We start from the raw sequence: 21,855 nt of genomic DNA on the forward strand, positions 1-21,855 counted from the left end.
ATATTCAAAAGAATGTTTTTTCTTGTCATTCATGCTTTTATATTATTTTATAATTGCATTATGAATAAATAAACATATTTTTAGTCCGAAAAATCACTTGATTTTTATAAGTCGAGAGTAGAGCACTACCTCAACGCTCCGCTTATAAGGCGTGCAAAACACCCAAAAATTTTGATGTGACGAGTTTTGATGATACACTGACAGAAATTTCCTTTAAAAAATGGTAATAAATAAGAGAGCCGCATTATGTCCCACGATTACAGTGAATTTAACGGTAATTTTTAAAGAAAATTTCTTTCCGTGGAGAATCTAATGAATTCATCATGAGGTGTTATATCATTAATTTAGCAATTATTAAAATTGAACAAGACTATATAGATCGTTCAGTACAGAATCATTAATATAGTAAATAAAATTCTAATTAAACATATTTATAGGTATTTAAGGAAATTAATACGATACAATCTCAATATAATAAACCTAAGTGAAAGTTAAAAATGAGAAGTCCCTTTAAATTAAAGGACCAGAAACTGGACTCCGGTGAAGGTCATCAACAACAATACGAGAATTAGTAATGGTCACAAACTGAGTTCTTGGACATTAGTTTTTAAAACATTTATTGAAATGGTTGAATATAATGCATATTATACTTATATTACTCATCTTAATATATATAAATTACCCCTAATTGAAAAAAAGTATTGAGACAAAGAAAAAAGTATTGAAAAGTATTGGTTTTCTGGTCAATCTAATACTTTTCAATACTTTTTTCTTTGTCTCAATACTTTTTTTTATTTAGGGACTCATTCCGTTTAGTTCAGAAAATCCTAGCTTATAAGCTGCATGATAAAATCAATAAATTTTGGTTATCCTGATTATTTTTAAATAATGCACTTATGTGTATGACAAGTAAACTTCTCATTAAGTTTTAAACAAATCAATTAATATAAACAGGAAAAACTATAAATTATAAGAAGTAATAATGAATTTAGAATAAATATTTATAATTTATCAATTGATACCAACTGATAAATGTTATATAAACAGTAAAATCGTTAACAGAAAAAATAGAGTTTCAAATTGTAATAAAAACTATGTAAATGTCAAAAAAGTAAAAATATAATAATTAATAATTTCAACTTCAATGTTTATCATTTTGCACATAAAAGATTATCGTATGATATGTAAAAAATATCACAAAAGGTTACAAAATTTCTATATAATAAGAAATTTATATTTTATTGTTAACCAACGTCAACATTTACAAGGTAAAATACTAAATTTTAAACGAAACGATATAAATACGGAACTATAATTATTGACTTGGCATTTTTAACTGAAACGACAATTTTTTTAAGAGTGAGGGTGATTATTTACTATATACAAAAGATATCGCTAGCCAAAATTTCCTCAAAAACTGATTTTTTACAATAATTTTCCGATTTTTAAGCTCGAAGAACTAAAAAATGTATAAGAATTTGTAACTTGGTGTTGAAAAACCATAAAGTATGTAGACAACTCGTAGTGTCTTAAAATTAAAAGAGTGAAATTAAAATTAAAAGATTTCAAAAGCTTATCAATTACGAGAAATTTTCAAATGCTTATGAACTTAAAAGTAACAGAAAGCTTTGACATGGCCAGACGGTCACTAATTGGGTATTAATTAGGGTTTAATAAAAAAAATATATTTTTGTGCTATTATTTTTTTTTTTTTTGTAATTTTTTGCTAAAGTAGGTATTGAAAAGCAAAATGGTTTTAAAAATTTGAAGTTCATAAATTGAATACAGACTTCGGTGTGATTTTTAAACGAATGCCATGTAACGATGAGAAAATAAACTTATTCAAGAGAATACTTATTCATAATACTTTTCTAACAATCGATTCATGCCATTTCGTTTGATGTGTTACAACCTGGGTCGAAAATAAAACTTAATTTTGACTTGAAATTTCAGTCAAAATCCTGTAAATTTTAAGTTGCTCATTTTTTTCTATAAGCGTAAAATTTCCATAAAATTTGACTTCTTACTTTCGACTTTTTTTGGTTTAGTGTAGATCTATTTACGACAAAAAAAATTAAGAAAACGGTTAACCCTGAAGGTCATCTCTGCAACTTCCCGCTAATTCCATACTTAGGCGCTTAAAGTTGCACTTATGATGTTTTTGAGCTTTTCAAGCTCAAAAATACAATTTCTGTGGTATTTTGAGCTCTCCGAGCTGAAAGAGATAGCTTTTCTATAATTTTGAGCTCTTCAAGCTCAAAAGTCTGATAGAAGTTTGATAAAACACTATTTTTTGAATTTTCAAACCGCAATAACTTTTGAATGAATGAACCGATTTTTACGTGGTTGGCGGTATGATATAATATGATATAATAACGGTTGGTGGTATGATATAATATGATATAATAACTATAATTTTTTCCAGTTGAATCTTATAAACTTTATACATATAAAATTATTCGTTATACATATAACCCTGAATAAAAAAAAGTATTGACATAAAGAAAAAAGTATTGAAAAGTATTGGATTGACTAGAAAACCAATTCTCTTCAATACTTTTTTCTTTGTCTCAATACTTTTTTTTTATCAGGGAACATTTGCTATTAGTCATCATAGATCGATAATTAGATTTCTTATACCTTCCATAAAAATTATTGGATTTGTCTTTAATAATAATATTATACTATAAAATATAAAACATTCCCCCATTTAGTGCAATAAAATTTAATAGAACACACTCATTACCTTATTTGATATGCATGTATCTGAATCAGTATTAACATTCCAATGATCCAAACTTCAATCACCACTAATAACTCAACTGTAAAAAATTATCAAACTACCACATACATATAATTAAAAAATAATTCACATAAACCTCTCGAACAAATTAAAAGAAGCGTGTGAAATTAAAGAAATACTAAGTCTTCAACAACGAAAGGATCTAACCACACAAGACTGGCTTAACTTGTATCGTAAAGTATAAAGCTTAAGCAAGCTACTTTGTTATTGTGGTACACTATTCCAGTCGAGAATTTTCAATAGGGAAGGCTTGCACTCAGTTAGGTAACGCCTCGAATACTCTATTGGTTAGCGGATTGCGGAAGAGAAGATTGGTTAACGAGTGTTACCACGCCTCACAGTCAAATGAACTTTCAATAGTTCTTTACTTCCCTTAAATTAACTCTGACCATTAAGCTGCCTCGAGAGCGTTTATAGTACATGTACATTTTTGTTTCTAAATAGTTACGAGAGTAAGTAAAATGAAAATTCTGAAAAAATATTGTCAGTAAATTGACTCATACATTATGGAAGATTTATCATTTTTAGTCAAATTTATACAACACTAATGTATATAACCACAGAAAAAAGACAAGCTATTTTTAACTTTCTACCACAAACATATTGTGAATGTTCGAAAGATTTAGAAGGTCGTATAATATATAGATTGTGTTCACTTCAAAAGTAAAGTTTCCTTCAGAAATCGACATTCTAAAGTCATATGCGTAAAAAGTAATTCTAACTATGTATTAATAAATTTTAGCGACCAATTTCAAAATCTAATCAGTTCGATTCAAGTCAACCGTTTTCCTAATTTTTTAACTTCCCGCAAAGAAAATTGAAAATTTTCAAAAATCGGGAAGTTGATTTTACCCCGTTTTTCGAAAATCGAGTTCTCATCAGATCTCGACGTTCTAACCCGACCAGAAATTTAAGTTCGGCGGTGGTTCGTTTCGAATTAGGCATGCCGAATTCCAAGTTCGCGCCAAACCAGGAAGCCAAAGTTGGCCCACGTCCCGAAAGTAACGCAGTCGCGAGTTTGGGCCTAACTTGGCTTCCGACTTAGGCGGTGGTTTGGAAATCACACTTGCTGGTGACTATCCAAGCCTCATTCGGTCCGAATTTGGCTACCTAACTAGGCAGCAATTCAGAAACTAAATTCGCACGGAAGAATCCAAATTGAATCCTTTTTTTGTTTTTAGCTATTTTTATTATAAAGCAAAAATTAATAATAATGAATGCTTATTTTTTTTAATTTACTTTTTAAATTTTAAATATAAATATCGACTTTAGGACAAAATTTTTTAAATATTAAGTAAATAAAAAAAAATTTTTTTTTTTTATTTACCCGACTAGAATTTTAGTGAGGTATGCCGAAAAATCAGTTGGGGGCGAAGTTGGCTTTCCGAATTTAGACTAGCCCAATTCGGATCTTATTTATTTTAAATTAGGCAAGCCGAACATTGGTATGCCAAAAGAATTCCACATTCGATGTAATCTCGTAATAGTTTGGCACTGCCTAAGTTCGGTATATAATGGATTGCCTAATTAGTACGAAATAACGGTAACTAAAGGTTTACCGAAGTTTGGTTCACCAAGCTCGGGCTCATTTAGGCAAACCTGTGGCAATACCTAAGTTCGGGATGTCATGGATTGCCTAATTAGTACGAAATAACGGTAACCAAAGGCTTACCGAAGTTTAGTTCACCAAGCTCGGGCTTACTTAGGCAAACCTGTGGAAATGCCTAAGTTCGGTATATCATGGATTGCCAAACTGTTATGAAATAACAGTAACCAAAGGCTTACCGAAGTTTGGTTCACCAAGTTCGGGCTCACTTCGGAAAACCTATGGCAATGCCTAAGTTCGGCATTTCATGGGTTGCCAAACTGTTATGAAATAACGGTAACCAAAGGTTAACCGAAACTTGGCATACCACGATCGAGCTTCTTTAGGCAAAACAGTGGAAATGCCTAAGTTCGGTATGTCATGGATTGCCAAACTGTTATGAAATAACGGCAACCTGTATTCTGAAGCTTGGTCTATCAAAATAAAACTTGAATAGGTAAGTTTGTGGCAAGTCCTCACTTAGGTATAATATCGGAATTCCTAACTCGATCGTTGCAACGGTAACCGAATGTTTGCCGAAGTGTCGGGCTTATAAGTATCTTGAGGCAAGAGGTCGCTCATCATCGGCGTAGCGTCGCGGTATGGTATAGGGCTCTCGTGCGTCGGGTACAGTGTTCGAGTCTCGCGTTCGACATGTAACATTTTTAATAATTAATAATTATTAATTATAATTATTCTTAAGGTGAGTGTGAGGTAAATTCAAGTGTTGTGTGTGACTAATGTATCTAACTCCATCATCTCCTTCCCCCTTGACCCATGAAATCGACCAATCAAAAAAAACTTCTTCATAGTAAGAAAAACCTTAAAAAGCGAAAAAAATGACCGAAAATATAAAAAAAAAAATAATACTAAATAAAAAAAAAAAAAAATTTTTTTTATTTACTTAATATTTAAAAAATTTTGTCCTAAAGTCGATATTTATATTTAAAATTTAAAAAGTAAATTAAAAAAAATAAGCATTCATTATTATTAATTTTTGCTTTATAATAAAAATAGCTAAAAACAAAAAAAGGATTTAATTTGGATTCTTCCGTGCGAATTTAGTTTCTGAATTGCTGCCTAGTTAGGTAGTCAAATTCGGACCGAATGAGGCTTGGATAGTCACCGGCAAATGTGGTTTCCAAACCACCGCCTAAGTCGGAAGCCAAGTTAGGCCCAAATTCGCGACTGCGTTACTTCCGGGACGTGGGCCAACTTTGGCTTCCTGGTTCGGCGCGAACTTGGAATTCGGCATGCCTAATTCGAAACGAACCACCGCCGAACTTAAATTTCTGGTCGGGTTTCGCTTTTTAGGGTTTTTCTTACTATGAAGAAGTTTTTTTTGATTGGTCGATTTTATGGGTCAAGGGGGGAGGAAATGATGGAGTTAGATACATTATTCACACACAACACTTAAATTTACCTCACACTCGCCTTAAGAATAATTATAATTGATAATTATTAATTATTAAAAATTTTACATGACGAACGCGAGACTCAAACACTGTACCCGACGCACGAGAACCCTATACCATACCGCGACGCTACGCCGATGATGAGCGACCTCTTGCCTCAAGATACTTATAAGCCCGACACTTCGGCAAACATTCGGTTACCGTTGCAACGGTCGAGTTAGGAATTCCGATATTATACCTAAGTGAGGACTTGCCACAGACTTACCTAGTCAAGTTTCATTTTGATAGACCAAGCTTCAGAATACGGGTTGCCGTTATTTCATAACAGTTTGGCAATCCATGACATACCGAACTTAGGCATTGCCACAGATTTTTCGAAGTGAGCCCGAGTTTGGTGAGCCAAACTTCGGTAAGCCTTTGGTTACCGTTATTTCATACTAATTAGGCAATCCATGACATGCCAAACTTAGGTATTGCCACAGGTTTGCCTAAGTGAGCCCGAGCTTGGTGAACCAAACTTCGGTAAACCTTTGGTTACCGTTATTTCGTACCAATTAGACAATCTATGATATGCCGAACTTAGGCAGTGCCAAACTACTACGAGATTACATCGAATGTGGAATTCTTTTGGCATACCAATGTTCAGCTTGCCTAATTTAATACAAATAAGATCCGAATTGGGCTAGCCTAAGTTCGGAAAGCCAACTTCGCCCCGAACTAATTTTTCGGCATGCCTCACTAAAATTCTAGTCGGGAAGGTCATAGGAAGCTTCACTGACTATCCCCGTGATCACTGAAAAAAATAATCGGTAGAGGTTACCGATTTTTTTTTTTCTGTAGAGGCTACCAATTTTTCGGTAGAGGCATCCGATTAAAATCGGTAGAGGTTACCTTTTTTTCGTCGGTAGCAGCTACCGATTTCCAATCGGTAATCTCCCGACTAGAAATTTTAATGTAAGACCTATTGGGCCCGCGTTGGTTTTCCTAATAGGGACCCCACATAGGGATGTCACGCAAAGTCCAATGCGGCCCTCATTGGGCAATCCCTTTTAGGTCCCGATGGGGAAATCCCCATCAGAACCCAATCTAAATTTTGAAAGAAAAAATATTATGATTTTCGAAAAGATTAAAAATAATTTAGGATCAGATACTCATATTATATTAGACCTAATTAGTAAATTTAATTTGAATTGAAATGAAATCGTTGATCGAAAAAATCCTTGTCGTGAGTTGGGCTCGAACTTGCGTCCTTTGGGTCCTCAGTCCTTGACGTTACCGCTGGTCCAAGCAGGAGTGCTGATGAGGAAAGTTCCTATCTCGTTTAGATGAACTTTACCGGTTGACTGAGACATTATTCATGTTATGCTCAAGCTTTAAGAAATTGTTTTTTTTTTTTTTATTTATCCACTTTACTGACGTGAAAATACAATTTTTGTATAAATTAAATAAAAAATTTTAAAATAAAAAACAAAAAAAATTTACTGAGAAATGTAAAAAAATTGAAAAAATCAAAAATAAAATTCCTTAAAACTGTCCGATTTAATTTGGAATCCCCCTTATACTAACACAAAAAATTTTTTTTTGAAAATTAAAATTTTTTTGAAATGCAAGTTATTTTTTAAAATTTTATTGGATGGATAAAAATTTAATCATGAAAAAATTTAATTTTTTTTACAATATAAATTCTTTTGCAAATGTGAATCCTCAAAAGTTGGATATTTTTCAAAAATTGAATTTTTACATACTGATAATAAAAATTATCTTCAATTAAAATTTTTTTTTATACTGAGAAGAAAAAATTCTGAGTATGAATCTTGTTTCAGCAACATCAAAATGTATTTCAGTCTAAAAACTCACACAGAAAGAAAAATTCCTTTACTGGAGACCAAAAGTCTTGACTCAAGAAAATTTTCGGATGCCTGAAGGAAGACCGAAGTTGTGTTGGCCGAAGTAAAAATCAAGAATTAAATTTTTTGGAGCAAGAGGCTGAATTTTCTCAAAACAACAAGATTTTCTTAACTTAAATAAATTTTCTTGCATCAAGATACTTATTTCTTTAAGGTAGTTAGGCCGAAAAAGCAGAAATTCAAGAAATCTCCCAAACTCCGTATAGAAGTAGTTAAATACATAATACACACGCTGTTAAAATTTTGAAACAATTTACCACGTCTAACCGAAGATAATTGCAATTGAAAATGACATTTTTACACAGGCGGTATGGGAAAAAAGAGAGAAAACTGCGAAGTTTTATTATTTTTGTATTGAAGAAATTTTAAGAATTTCACGAAAAACTAATATTACTTAGATTAATACATGTATAACTACCCTAAAAAATTCTGGAATTCCCTACCACATAGTTTTTGAGAAATCATTGATAAACTAGTAAAGTAAACAAATAAAGTCATGCGTGGAAGTAACTGAGCAATAGCCCGTAAGAGAGGCAACACTAACGCGTGACGAAGACAGCAGTAGCATAGACAGTAGCATAAACTATAGGTTGGGAAAGGACTACCTTAATAAGCAAGAAAATTAATTTTATTGGAATAAATGAAATTTCTTGTGCCAAAAAAAATTTTTTTTTTCGCTTAAGAAAATAATTAGGAAGAAAAATATTTTCTTAGCTCAAGTGAACCTTTTTTTTCTGTGGAGTACTTGAATTTAATCTGGAATTGATCCCCATTAATCTAGAATAACTCCGCTAAAAAAACTTCGGATTCACTCTACACGCGAATTGTTTAATTACTTTACTCCAAAACTCTGAGTAATGGGATTAAATTTTAATTTGGATTAAGATTTACTCCGAATTCATCCCGATTTTTTACAATGTATTTTTAATCTCGTAAAATTAAATTTTTCAAAATATAAGATTATGTAAAATTTTATGAAGCTCAATTTTGTAGTTTTTATTTAACAATGTTAGATGATTTTTTTTCCTAATTCTTTTCTATACTTATCGGTTAATTTTTATTTTTATTTCTAATTAATTTACAATGAATATATGCTAATAATATAAGCTCACAGATCTTTGGGTGATTGATTTTTTATATAAATAAACGATTGTCTAAATTTAAAGATTATTTCTTCATGCATCTACTCTCAGGTTAGATTATCCCAATTGGATACTACTACGAGCCCAGTTAGGAAAACCCATCGATGCCTTATTTACATTACGTTGGGAAAATCCTCTTCGGTCCCACACCGATTCCACTCGGGAAAACAGCAATTTCATTATTATTTTTCGTTGGGTTATCCCTCTTAGATCCCACACAGATCCCACTGGAGAAAATTTATAAATTGTATTTTTTTTTTACGTTGGCATTTCCCATTTAGGTCCCACGCGGGGCCCTATCGAGAAAAACTGAATAAAAATTTTTATTTTTACGTTAGGATTGTCCGATTGGGGGCTAATTAGGCCCTTATAGGGATTTCCCAATTGGGCGTGCCTCTTCGGGACCCAATCAGGTCCAGATGTATACGCTGGGTAATCCCAAAGTAATTTCTAGTCGGGCTCTACCGATTTTAATCGGTTGTCTCTACACTGAAAAAAAAGTATAGGTCCTATCGCAATACGTTTAAGGTATAGCTTATACCCATGTTAAATGCGCCATCTGTATAAGCCATACGCTTAAACGTATTACGATAGGAATTAAACTTTTTTTTCAGTGTACCGTAAAATTGATAGCGTCTACCGAAAAATCGGTAACCTCTACCGATTTACATTTATCGAAGAAATAGTTTTTGGGGCCTATAACTAAAATATAAATGACATGTCAACATGATTTTCATGTGACAGCAACATGACTTTCATCTGGCAGTAACATGATTTTCACGTGACAGGCAATCCTTTATTAAAAAGTTGATGTAACGTTTTCATTGCTGTCGCTTTTTGTTGCTATTGCAACCACTTTGGCAACGATTATTATTTGGCACCGCTCATGGGAACGGTTAGATTTTATTAATTAAAATTTGTAAAATTACTGTTACCCGCCCGCTCTGCTGGGCGCTTTATAGAATTGTATTTTTAGATCTAGACTTGAAATTTAATTGGAGTATTGTTTTGACTTGCACAGATTTAAAATTCCATCAAATTGGCCTGTATCTTTTATCAATGTGATTATTCTAGCTAAAATTCATTGTAACTTTCAATGTGCAATCACTATAACATTCCCGTGGCTTTCTTCCAAAAATGAATATTAATTGACACAAAGAAAAGAAATTTGAAATGAGCATTGATAGTTTTCGTTAAAGTAATTGCAGGTCTCATAAGTGAAGTTGAAATCTGCCTAGCTTAAATTGCGACGAATTTCGCCGTTAGTTAAAATTTCCTCCGTAACATCAATTATACATAGAAAATTATTTGTACTTGTTTTTTACGAATTTTCTTGAAATGAGTAGCCAAATTTCTTTTTTATATCTCATGTGTTTAGAAAATGCAATGCTTTTAATCTGTTACATTTTCGCGATCCCGTAATAAGAACAATTCATCGGTTATGTGATCAGCAAAAATAAAATGTATGTAAAGTTCTTAGTCCGTTGACTGAATAGCTACATGTAATGTTAAATTTTGGAAACGTAACAATGAGTTTTTTGCCGCTGCCAAAGAGACGATTGTTGTAAGAAAATATCACTATTAAAAAAGAAAAATATTTAAATCCGTTGACCTTGGAGGCCATCCCGGTATTTGCCTGTTTCTCTTCAGATTCTATCAAATTTTATATTTGTAGGAACTGTATTTAAAGAATATGAATTTTTTGACAATTATTACTCCCGCACTTCTATATGGGGGAGGAATTTCGTAAGATTCTATTCAAGATGATTTTTACATTGTAAATAAAAGATTCCATCAAAATTTCGAGTCCATAAAAACTATCGATTGGAAATGAGAAATTTTCATTGTTAACGCCCCCACGATCCCTTTTGAGGTTAGAATTTGAGAAAATCCATTTTTAGCTGAACTTGACATCGTACACGAAGATTCCTACCAAATTTAGAATCTGCAGAAGTTACAGTTTGAAAATTAAAATTTTAGATTTCAACACCTACTCCCGCAATCCCTATCGAAAGTAGAACTTTTTGGAATTTTTTGGAATCCGTTTTGAGATGATCTCCTCATGACAAATTAAAGATTCCTACCTAATTTCGTGTTTGTAGAAGTTACAGTTTGGAAATGGAAATTTAAAATTCTAACACCCACCCCCGCAATCCCTGTTGGCTGTAGAATTTATTGAAATCCGTTTTGAGATGATTTCTACATGACATAAAAGATTCCTACGCAATTTACAGCTTTTAGAAGCTATATTTTGAAAATTAAGATTTTTTATTGTCAACACCTACCCCCGCAATCATTATTGGAGTTGATTCGTTGTAAAATACATTCTTAGGTCATTTCTATATCACATATCGAAGACTTCTACCAAATTTGGAGTCTATAAGAGCTATATTTTACAAACGGGAATTTTTCATTATCAACGCCCCCGCAATCCCTTTTGAGGTTGGAATTTGATAAAATTCATTCTTAGCTAAACTGGACATCATACACGAAGATTCTCACTGAATTTGGAGTCTGTAGAAGTTACACGGAAAAAAAATCCTATGAAAAATTACAATAGTAACATCATAATCCAGGACTAGACTTTCAGTATCTCGATTTTTACGATGCTGCCGTCTACAGAATACAATTTGAATTATTGAAAATTACGATGTTATTTAGTTAATTTTTTTCCATAAGAGCAAGTGAATAAGGACGCATACTATATGTTTTAATCAAAGAGAGACAGAGTCCAGTAGTTTAAGACGCCACCACCGAAAGATGACCAACTACTGTATCGAGGGTCTTATTATGTGACTGAACAGAAACTTTAGATATTGCCTCCGATAGCGTTAGGGGATAAACCTTGGACTTGAGGCGGAGAGGGCACCGGGTTCGATTCCTGGATGATGCAGAATTATTTTTTCGGTGACCTTAACTTCTTTTTAATTTGAGTGATACCCATATAGCAATCTTTTTCAAGGCTTGAGCAAATCTGGTCTCAATTTCGATAGTTGTTAGTGTCTTTTTCTACCTATGGGTCTTGCTCCATATACTTGTAGCAAATTCAATTGACAAGCCTTGTACAAGAACTTTGGGCCAGATTATAGCTCAAGTCTTGAGAAAGACTGACACCAGAAGCATGATAATTATACTTGTGCAAGAGTCGCTCAAGATTTGCTCAAGATGAAATATTTTCGAATGACCGTTCACACATTCTACCCCTCCTATATTTACTATAGAATCAGTGGATTTCTGAGAATTACGGATCTTGAGCAAATCTTGAGCAAGTCATGGGTAAGTCTTTGTTGTGAGTTTCTGGTACAAAAAAATGCGTCAGAAAGTTTTTCAATGCACCTTGCTTTAGACTTGTCTCATATTCTTGCACAAGATGTTTTGAGCTAGTTATATATCAATCTTGAACCATGTCTTTTTAAATAAACTTGAGCAAGACCCATATGTAGAAAAAGACACTAGCAACTAGGGGTTTTGCTCAAGACGCTGGCACCAAAATCTTGCTCAAGCATATGTTACTTGGGTAGAAATTTACGATGTTGCATCGTATACATTACGATGTTTGAGTTCTGGTCTGGCACTGCAATGTCCTATACTAAAAATTACGATGTATTCATCGTAATTTTTCGTACAATTTTCTTTCCGTGTACAGTTTGAAAATGAAAATTTTAGATTTTAACACCCACCTCCGCAATTCCTATCGGAAGTAGACTTTATTGAAATCTATTTTAAAATATGATCTCTACATGAAAAATAAAAGATTCCTACCAAATTTAGAGTTTTTAGAAGCTGTATTTTGGAAATTAAGATTTTTTATTGTTAACAGCCACTCCCATGATCATTATTGGAGTTGATTCGTTGTAAAATACATTCTTAGATCATTTCTATATCATATATCGAAGACTTCTACTAAATTTGGAGTTTATAGGAGCTATAGCTTGGAAATTAAAAATCTTAATTGTTAACACCCACCACCGCAAACTCCTGTAAGGTGAGCTATCTTAAAATTCATTCGTATATTATTTCTACACCTCTAACAGAAAATTCCTACCCATCAATTGGAGTCTGTAGGAGCTATAGCTTGAAAATTAAAAATTTTCATTGTTAATACCCACCCCGCAACCCTCTCTGGGGTGAGATATCGTAATATTTGTTTATAGATTATTTCTACATCTCTTACAGAAGATTCCTACTAAATTTGGAGTCGACAGGAGCTATAGTTTAAAAACGGAAATTTTTCATTGTCAACGCCCCCGCAACCCCCCTTGTAGGTAGAATTTCGTAAAGTCCGTTCTTAGCTGACCTGTACTAGACGAAAGGAATATTTCTGCCAAATTTCAAGTCTCTAGGTCTTATAGTTCCAGAGATATCGTGATGAGTGACTATATCTATAGAAAGTCACCTATATATGTATAGATTAATGAAATTTTCGATAATAAACATTTTGACAGAAGCGAACTCAAATGAAAGGGCTCGATGAGCGTAACATCAGGATGAGCTTATATCTTAAGAAATGTTAATAATTAGGAAATGACGTTGTATTTTGTCCACTGATGATATTGTTAACGATATAGGCTCATCCTGGTGTTACACTTATCGAGACCTTTCATTTGAGTACCCACATGCGTTTTTGATATATATATATATATATATATATATATATTAGGGTGCTTTTTTTTTTGCGACTATTTTTTTTTTTCGCTTCCATCCCGAAATTTTGTTGGAAATACACCCAAAAAAATTCCCTGAAAGTTTGAGCCCTTAATATTAATATTAAGTACTCCTACACAGCGTGTGAAGATTTCCCATTTGAATTATACGAGAACTTTCATTTTTTTTTTTTAAATTTCTATAGCTCAGTGGCATTTCATAGCATCGCTTTGACCATGGACGGGTTTTTTTCAGAATTAAATGCTCTACAAAAGTGTCCATTGTCGCGAAGTCGTAACACATACTGGCGGGGTAGTACGGACCGCCAAACCGAATTTTTTATAGAATTCTTGTTTTTTCACTCATTATCTCATAAACAACAAGACATACAGAAAAAATGTAAATGATAATTTTGTAGGAAATTCAATTCTCTACAAAAAAGGTCCTCAGCACCAAATCACTAAGATCGATATTTTCCTGAGATATTAATCATTGAAGTTTACCTAGCATTGAATTTCCACAAAATGTTGAATCAAATCTTAAAAAATATTGATTTTTTTCTTTTTAGGAGGTACAGGGAGTTCATCCTCAAAATCAGAATATGTTCGTTTCAACCCACTGGAATTTGATGATAGACTACAAAAACTTGCTGGCATCGAATGTTGCGATAATTTCATGCCTAAAACAATTTTTTCAGAATTAAATAAATAAACCCAATCGATTCAAATATTTTTCAAATTTTATATTCAGCTTCTGTTATCCAGAAGCAAAGATATTCTTTGAATTGAGTTTCCGTCAATTTTCCCCAATAAAAATAAGACAAAATGATATATATGTGTTTTAAATTTATTGGTTACAGAGACTTTAATTTTTTAATAGCGTGGGAATTTTCGACTGCAAAAAAATCGAAAACAAATTTTTTTTTTATTCAAGTCAAAATTTTTGTCAAAATTGAATAAATTTTGATTTATCTCACTTATTCAGATTTACTTGATAGAAATTTTACCAAAAATGATAGACTAATAATTAGAAAAAAAGTTATGAATCTAGAAACAAATTTTAAAATATTGAAAAATTATATAGAATTCAATTTTCAGAAAATGAGGTTAAGAAAATTAGAATTTTAATGCGAATTAAATTTTACAAGTAAGTAGAAAAAATATGAGTCTAAATTATAAGAAATTGTTTTCGATTATTAAAAAATGATTGATTGTTGAGCTTGATAATTTATAGTTGTATGTGAGAAGAAACTAACCAATTTCGTCTGTATTATTCTCATTATCTTCGATTGTTATCTCCTGTTCAGTGTCAGATTTATTCTGAAAAGTTTCCACCGGCAAGAAATTAGTAACGGGCGAGTGAATATTGGTTTTCCCCTTTTGACACTCATTCAGAAATTGTTGCTGCTCTTTTGGCAAATTCTTAACCATTGTGGAATTCGAAATATCGAACAATTTATCTAGTTTTTGGTTAAACTTTTCAACATTCTGTTTTTGTGCTTTCGATTTTTTTTCCCTCTTGTGATGTGTCTTCACTTTTATATATTCGGCATAAAATTTTTCCAACTTCGTAAGACTGTGCTGAGGACGTATAGTTGGAATCTTGAAACTAGCCCGAATAGTATTAGTATCGTTAATAACACTAGTAGCACTATTTCGAATAGTTAATTTTAAAGACTGATGTTTATACATAAAAAAATTTAGTAAGTCACGATACGTAGGCAGCTTATTATTATTTATTTGGCTTCTTTCAAATCCAATTAAATAATTCCAAGTTTTATTACCAATTTTTTCACTCATTTTAATGATGGTTAAAGTCGACCTAACCTCAAATTTAACAAAGTATACATACAACGGCGTCACACTGATCAATGCCCACTAAGCTTTGTTCTTACTCTCGCGGGATTAGTACGCGAAAACAAAGAAAGCGCTGCAATTAAAGGGAAATTTGTTGAACGCATTCAAGGTCAAGTGAAAGCTCAGTAGACCTACCAGAGCAAGAAAAATAAACCGCAATGAATCAGTATCACAATACACAGCAACAAAAGAAACATCCTATATTATTCGTAATGATCATACACAATATATTTTTATCTAGAATTTCATTGAAATTGAATTATTAAATGATAAATTCAAATATTATGGGGTGATTTAAATGAGAAATTTATTTAAAAATAAAAACTTCAGAAAAATACAATTAAAAATTTTTTACGTTAAATTTGTAACTTAATCAATAAGTAATTACTAATTATAATTATGATACGAATAAAAAATCATTATTTTTAAGATTTGATTCAACATTTTGTGGAAATTCAATGCTACGTAAACTTCAATGATTAATATCTCAGAAAATATCGATCTTAGTGATTTGGTGCTGAGGACCTTTTTTGTAGAGAATTGAATTTCCTACAAAATTATCATTAACATTTTTTCTGTATGTCTTGTTGTTTATGAGATAATGAGTGAAAAAACAAGAATTCTATAAAAAATTCGGTTTGGTGGTCCGTACTACCCCGCCAGTATGAGTTACGACTTCGCGACAATGGACACTTTTGTAGAGCATTCAATTCTAAAAAAAACCCGTCCATGGTCAAATTGATGCTATGAAATGCCACTGAGCTATAGAAATTTAAAAAAAAAAATGAAAGTTCTCGTATATTTCAAATGGGAAATCTTCACACGCTGTGTAGGAGTACTTAATATTAATATTAAGGGCTCAAACTTTCAGGGAATTTTTTTGGGTGTATTTCCAACAAAATTTCGGGATGGAAACGAAAAAAAAAAAATAGTCGCAAAAAAAAAAGCACCCTAATATATATATATATATATTAGAGTGTTTCAAAAAAACAAACTATTTTTTTTATTTCGAAGAACTTTGAAAATTCTTCAGAGTATCTCTAATCGAAGACATTGTGAAAATCTCAGCCCTTAATATTAATGTATAGAGGTGGCTGTAATTAATTTTTTATTTCCATTTAAATAACATAGAAAAAAATTTTTTTTTACTTTTGAATTTTGCTAGTCAACAACGAAGCATTTTATAGCTATGATCGATACATATTCTTGTAGGAAATTTAACGATCTACAAAAATTGTCTGAATGAATATATGCGTACGGAGAACCATTTCGGAGTTATCAGGCCTTAAACATCGAACTGTTTAAAAATAATAATATTTATTTATAAATACGAAAAATCGACTTAAATCACTTAAATAAACAATATTATATATCAAAAATTAAAATGATAAATTTATGATAAAATTTCATGAATTACGAAGTTATAATTTTTCACTATTTTTAAAAATTTTTGCTTTTTAAAAATAAATTATAAACATGAAAAAGAAAATTATTTATTAATTGATAAAATTTATGAATTATCATATTTTTTAAATTGTCATGTACTGTTATTAACGAAATAGTTTTAAAAATTCTAGGTTATGTAATTTAACTCAGTACTATATAGTTACATAGTACTTCAATTGAACAATCAATTTTTATTGAATTGTTAGTATGATTTTTATAGAAATGATAATACATTAATTATTTCCACTTTCTGCCGTCACAAACCTGTCTCTTTCAGAGCTTTTTTATCTTACATTACTTCGTAGTAAAACAACGTAATTGTTAATGTTTTAAACTAAAATTAGTTTAATATTATATTTAATTTATTTATAATTATTTGTAATTGTGTTTATAAAATCTCATTGTTAAGCTTAAGATGGAGAAGCAAATTTATTTAATTGGTTATCAAATTACAAAATTTGTAGGAAGCAAACTGCCGAGCTTAAAAGAGGTTATGTCTCTTTTCTTTCATTATCATTGTTCTCAAAGCTTGACTACTAAGAAAAGTGCATTAATTACGGTTGAGAATGTATTCAATTTATGGTCTGAAGCTGGAATAATCCAGTATTATTCTCATCACTTTGAATTTCGTCTGCAAAATATAAAAAGTTTAACTTTTGAATCCTCGGAGATTGAAAGAAAACCAAAAATTTTAAAATATATCAGACACAGTATAAGTTACGCACAGAAAATAAGTGTGAGACATTCAAGTTAGTCAGGATTTGTAATTAATATTATAAAAATAAAAAAGAAAAATGTTAAATATTTAACTTGTATTCAAGAATAACTAAAAATATTCAAAATAATTACTGACCAATTTAAGAAAAGGTAATACTGAAAAAAAAAACGTTTAAAAACATAATTTTATTCAATTGTTAGAATTCAATAAATACTTCGTAATTTGATAACCAATTAAATAAATTTGCTTCTCCATCTTAAGCTTAACAATGAGATTTTATAAACACAATTACAAATAATTATAAATAAATTAAATATAATATTAAACTAATTTTAGTTTAAAACATTAACAATTACGTTGTTTTACTACGAAGTAATGTAAGATAAAAAAGCTCTGAAAGAGACAGGTTTGTGACAGCAGAAAGCGGAAATAATTAATGTATTATCATTTCTATAAAAATCATACTAACAATTCAATAAAAATTGATTGTTCAATTGAAGTACTATGCAACTATATAGTACTGAGTTAAATTACATAACCTAGAATTTTTAAAACTATTTCGTTAATAACAGTACATGACAATTTAAAAAATATGATAATTCATAAATTTTATCAATTAATAAATAATTTTCTTTTTCATGTTTATAATTTATTTTTAAAAAAGCAAAAAATTTTTTAAAAATAGTGAAAAATTATAACTTCGTAATTCATGAAATTTTATCATAAATTTATCATTTTAATTTTTTGATATATAATATTGTTTATTTAAGTGATTTAAGTCGATTTTTCGTATTTATAAATAAATATTATTATTTTTTTAAACAGTTAAAGGCGATGTTTAAGGCCTGATAACTCCGAAATGGTTCTCCGTACGCATATATTCATTCAGACAATTTTTGTAGATCGTTAAATTTCCTACAAGAATATGTATCGATCATAGCTATAAAATGCTTCGTTGTTGACTAGTAAAATTCAAAAGTAAAAAAAAATTTTTTTCTATGTTATTTAAATGGAAATAAAAAATTAATTACAGCCACCTCTATACATTAATATTAAGGGCTGAGATTTTCACAATGTCTTCGATTAGGGATACTCTGAAGAATTTTCAAAGTTCTTCGAAAAAAAAAAATAGTTTGTTTTTTTGAAATACTCTAATATATATATATATATATATATATATATATATATATATATATATATATATATATATATATATATATTAGGTGTGCCAAAAAAAGACGATATTTTTTTTCACTCTTAGCCCAAAATATGATAGGATATGTCTAAACAAAAATTCTGTCAAAAGGCCATCTCTTAATTTCAATTTTAAGAGCTCCTTCATCGAACTTTAAGTTTTCCCATATAAATAACATGGAAAGTACGGTCTTAAACAGTATTTCACCCTGCAAGCTGTGAAGAAAATTTTTTTTGATAAAATGAATGATTGGACCTTTTTAAGCATTAAATTTCTGAGAAAAAATTTCATTGAGTCATAAATCAATCGTCATTATTTAAGTTTTTACGGATCTTTGAAATTTGAATTTTTTGAAAATTTTACGTTTTTTGCATTTAACAGCCAAACTATTGGAGATAGAAAAAAAAAATTAAATAGCAATTTTGTAGTTCGTTTGATGCTCTATAATAAAGTTCTTAACAATTTTTTTGTATAATCAATAACAAAAAAGCTACAGACCTACAAAGTTTTGTTTTTATTATTTTTCACTTTTTCAATTGAACTATCGATGATATAGAACAAAAATTTAGTATAAATTTTTAGTATATCAAATTTGCAACAAAATTGTATAGGTGAGATTTTTCGTATTATTGATGGTTAAAAGTTACAGGCTCAACAAATTCTATTTTTATGATTTTTCATCTATATCATGTAGTATATCAATAATATATATAAAAATTAATAATAAATATAAAGTACATTCAATTTTTTACAAATTTATGCTTGGTAAACTTTATATACTGTCTGCAGTTCCTAGATCAAAAATTGTTTACTAAAATCCAGTAAGAATCAGAAGAACTACAATAAGAATTTGTGAAATAGAACCCTCCTTCAAGTTGTTTACTATGACTAGATTATTATAATTATGGTTTATGATGAAATATACACGATTAGATTAAATAATGATGATAATAAATTTATAATTACTTTGCAAATAAAACAGATAAAAAAGTTTTTTATAGTTTTGATTATATATTTAGACTCTAAAGAAATATGTTTCCTTTTCAATATCAATTAATCGCAATTTAACCCAGAAAAATTATTACACAAAAATAAATTCTCAATATTTTATGTTTATGTTTCTATAAATATTAAGGGGGGAAATACGTGTAGATGGCCGTTTTCGAGCAGATTTTAATCAATTATTTAAAGGTATAAAAAATTAATATTATTTATTCAAACTTTTGGGTTATTTTATACATATATTGAAGAGTAAAAATTTACATTTACAAGAATAAAACTTAAAAAGTAGTAAAGATATCAGCTGATACATCTCGTAGGTTGTCGTCCGACTTCGCAACTGGTGTACATCATGGAGGCCATAATTTTTATCTGAAATCAATGCATCAAAATTATAACTTTTTTTAGACATGTATCTTCTATATGAACCTCAATTTAAAGAAAAAAAAAAAAATTTTCATTTTTTTGTCGGCTGTGAAAGTAAGTCATGTTTTTACCTTTTTGTTTATTGTTTAGTATAAAAAAATTAGTTAAAATGAAAAAATTGCTTCTGATTGAGGTTCATATTCAGCACAATTATGTAAAGAAATAATATACTAAATTTGAAGATGATTGGTTAAAAACTTTTTAAGCTAGAGTGTACACTAGTTCGAAAAAACTAGTTTCGAGAAAAACGCGTTTAAAAAATAAGTGATGAAAAAAGTTAAGGTGACCGTCTCTTTTTTCTCATGCAATAATTTCTCGCGACATAAATTATCAGCAATAATTTCTTGTTCGATATTTTCACAAAGGCAATATTTCTCATTGTCAAAATTTATTTGGTATTATTAATTATTATTAAAATTAATATTTATTTAATTATGAATTTTTAATGATAAAGTGAAAATAAAATATTTGAGAAACTTTTAAATGATAATTTTTTGCTCTGTGAGAATTTTTTTAATCAAGAAATTTTTGAGTGAGAATTTTTTGCATGTGAGAAATTTTTGTATGATAAATTTTTATGAAAAATTTTTGTTTCGATAAATTGTTACTGGTAAATAAAGCCACGGTGCCAAAAGGTTAATATAAAGTTGTATTAAACGAATTGAAACAACTTACCAATTAATCAGCTATTCCAGCACCATATTGTAAGCCTTCTTCAGCTTCATATGCTTCATTTTGAGCTTGTAGCTTTTCTTTTCGTGCTTTTCGGGCTTCTTTACTGTCCAAGGAGCTGCGTCGATTCTGACGGGTTACGCGCTGACTGTCGGATTGTTGTGCGTGATTGAAGCTATTGTTCCCAACGATGAGACCGAACTCGTTCATGACTAATAAAATACTTGAACTGCCTTCATTGAATAAGCAAGCAGCCAAGTATGCAGCAATTTCAATAGTTTTTAAACCACTATGCAAATGTTTAGGGGCCATACGCCAAATAGTTGAATTAAAACTTTCATTAGCATTTTGAGTATGGCCTCCTAAACATCTCTCCAATAAATCTACCCGGGATAAATCCTGATAAATTGGAAAAATCGCTTTTTGAACGTCAGGATGCAAAGGTGTCGGATGTTTTGGAGGTTCTGTCCCCAGAGCTTTAGCTTCGTTCCACTTACACCAGCTATCTACACCCTTTGGACATTTGTCATGTTGTGGATTATCATCTGTTGATATCATATGGAAATAAGTTGCCAATATCTCATTTTTCATGTCTTCAACGCTATTTACATTTCTCCTAATTGCTAGTCCATAGTAAGTGCTTAATTTTTTTATTAAAACTTCTGTCAACTTGGAAGTATATGAATGACTACCTACTCGACCCTAACCGACCGCTCCGTTCAGGTTATTATGTTCTCGGGCGCTGTACCGAGCGCACTTACTAAATCGCTTGTAACTTTTGAACGAATAATAATTTTGACCTGAAATTTTAACTGTATATTTTTCAATAGTTTTACAAGCGATTTATGAAAAAAAAAATTTTGAATTTTTTCAAGCCTCTACACGTATTTCCCCCCTTAATATTTGCATTGAACTATGTGTTTTCTATAAAAATGAAGTTGTTATTGCTGCCAATATTCAAATTTAAATTCAAATTATCCTAAGGAATTCGCATTTAACGCCCTCTAAGCATTTATTGTTTTACCGCTTAATTGATAAATTTTCCCC

The 21,855-nt window shown here is 30.4% G+C and overlaps 2 protein-coding genes across 2 annotated transcripts in view; both read right to left on the minus strand.

Annotated features, from left to right (window-relative positions):
- LOC123260200 (single-minded homolog 2-like) overlaps nucleotides 1-3,023 on the minus strand; it is a gene marked incomplete in the record, with an annotated part of 186,593 nt that extends 183,570 nt beyond the window's left edge. Inside the window, 1 exon segment of the mRNA XM_044721205.1 lies at nucleotides 2,747-3,023.
- Nucleotides 3,024-19,942: 16,919 nt separating this feature from the next.
- Nucleotides 19,943-21,512, minus strand: LOC123258816. Its single transcript, XM_044719046.1, has 2 exons — nucleotides 20,812-21,512; nucleotides 19,943-20,082 (listed from the first exon to the last, which is right to left on the minus strand). The coding sequence occupies exon 1, from the start codon at nucleotides 21,397-21,399 to the stop codon at nucleotides 20,815-20,817; it is 585 nt and encodes a 194-aa protein (XP_044574981.1). The 5' UTR covers nucleotides 21,400-21,512; the 3' UTR covers nucleotides 19,943-20,082; nucleotides 20,812-20,814.
- Nucleotides 21,513-21,855: the final 343 nt, after the last annotated feature.

Source organism: Cotesia glomerata, linkage group LG2 (genome assembly GCF_020080835.1).
Source record: "Cotesia glomerata isolate CgM1 linkage group LG2, MPM_Cglom_v2.3, whole genome shotgun sequence".
NCBI classification, from domain to species: domain Eukaryota; kingdom Metazoa; phylum Arthropoda; class Insecta; order Hymenoptera; family Braconidae; genus Cotesia; species Cotesia glomerata.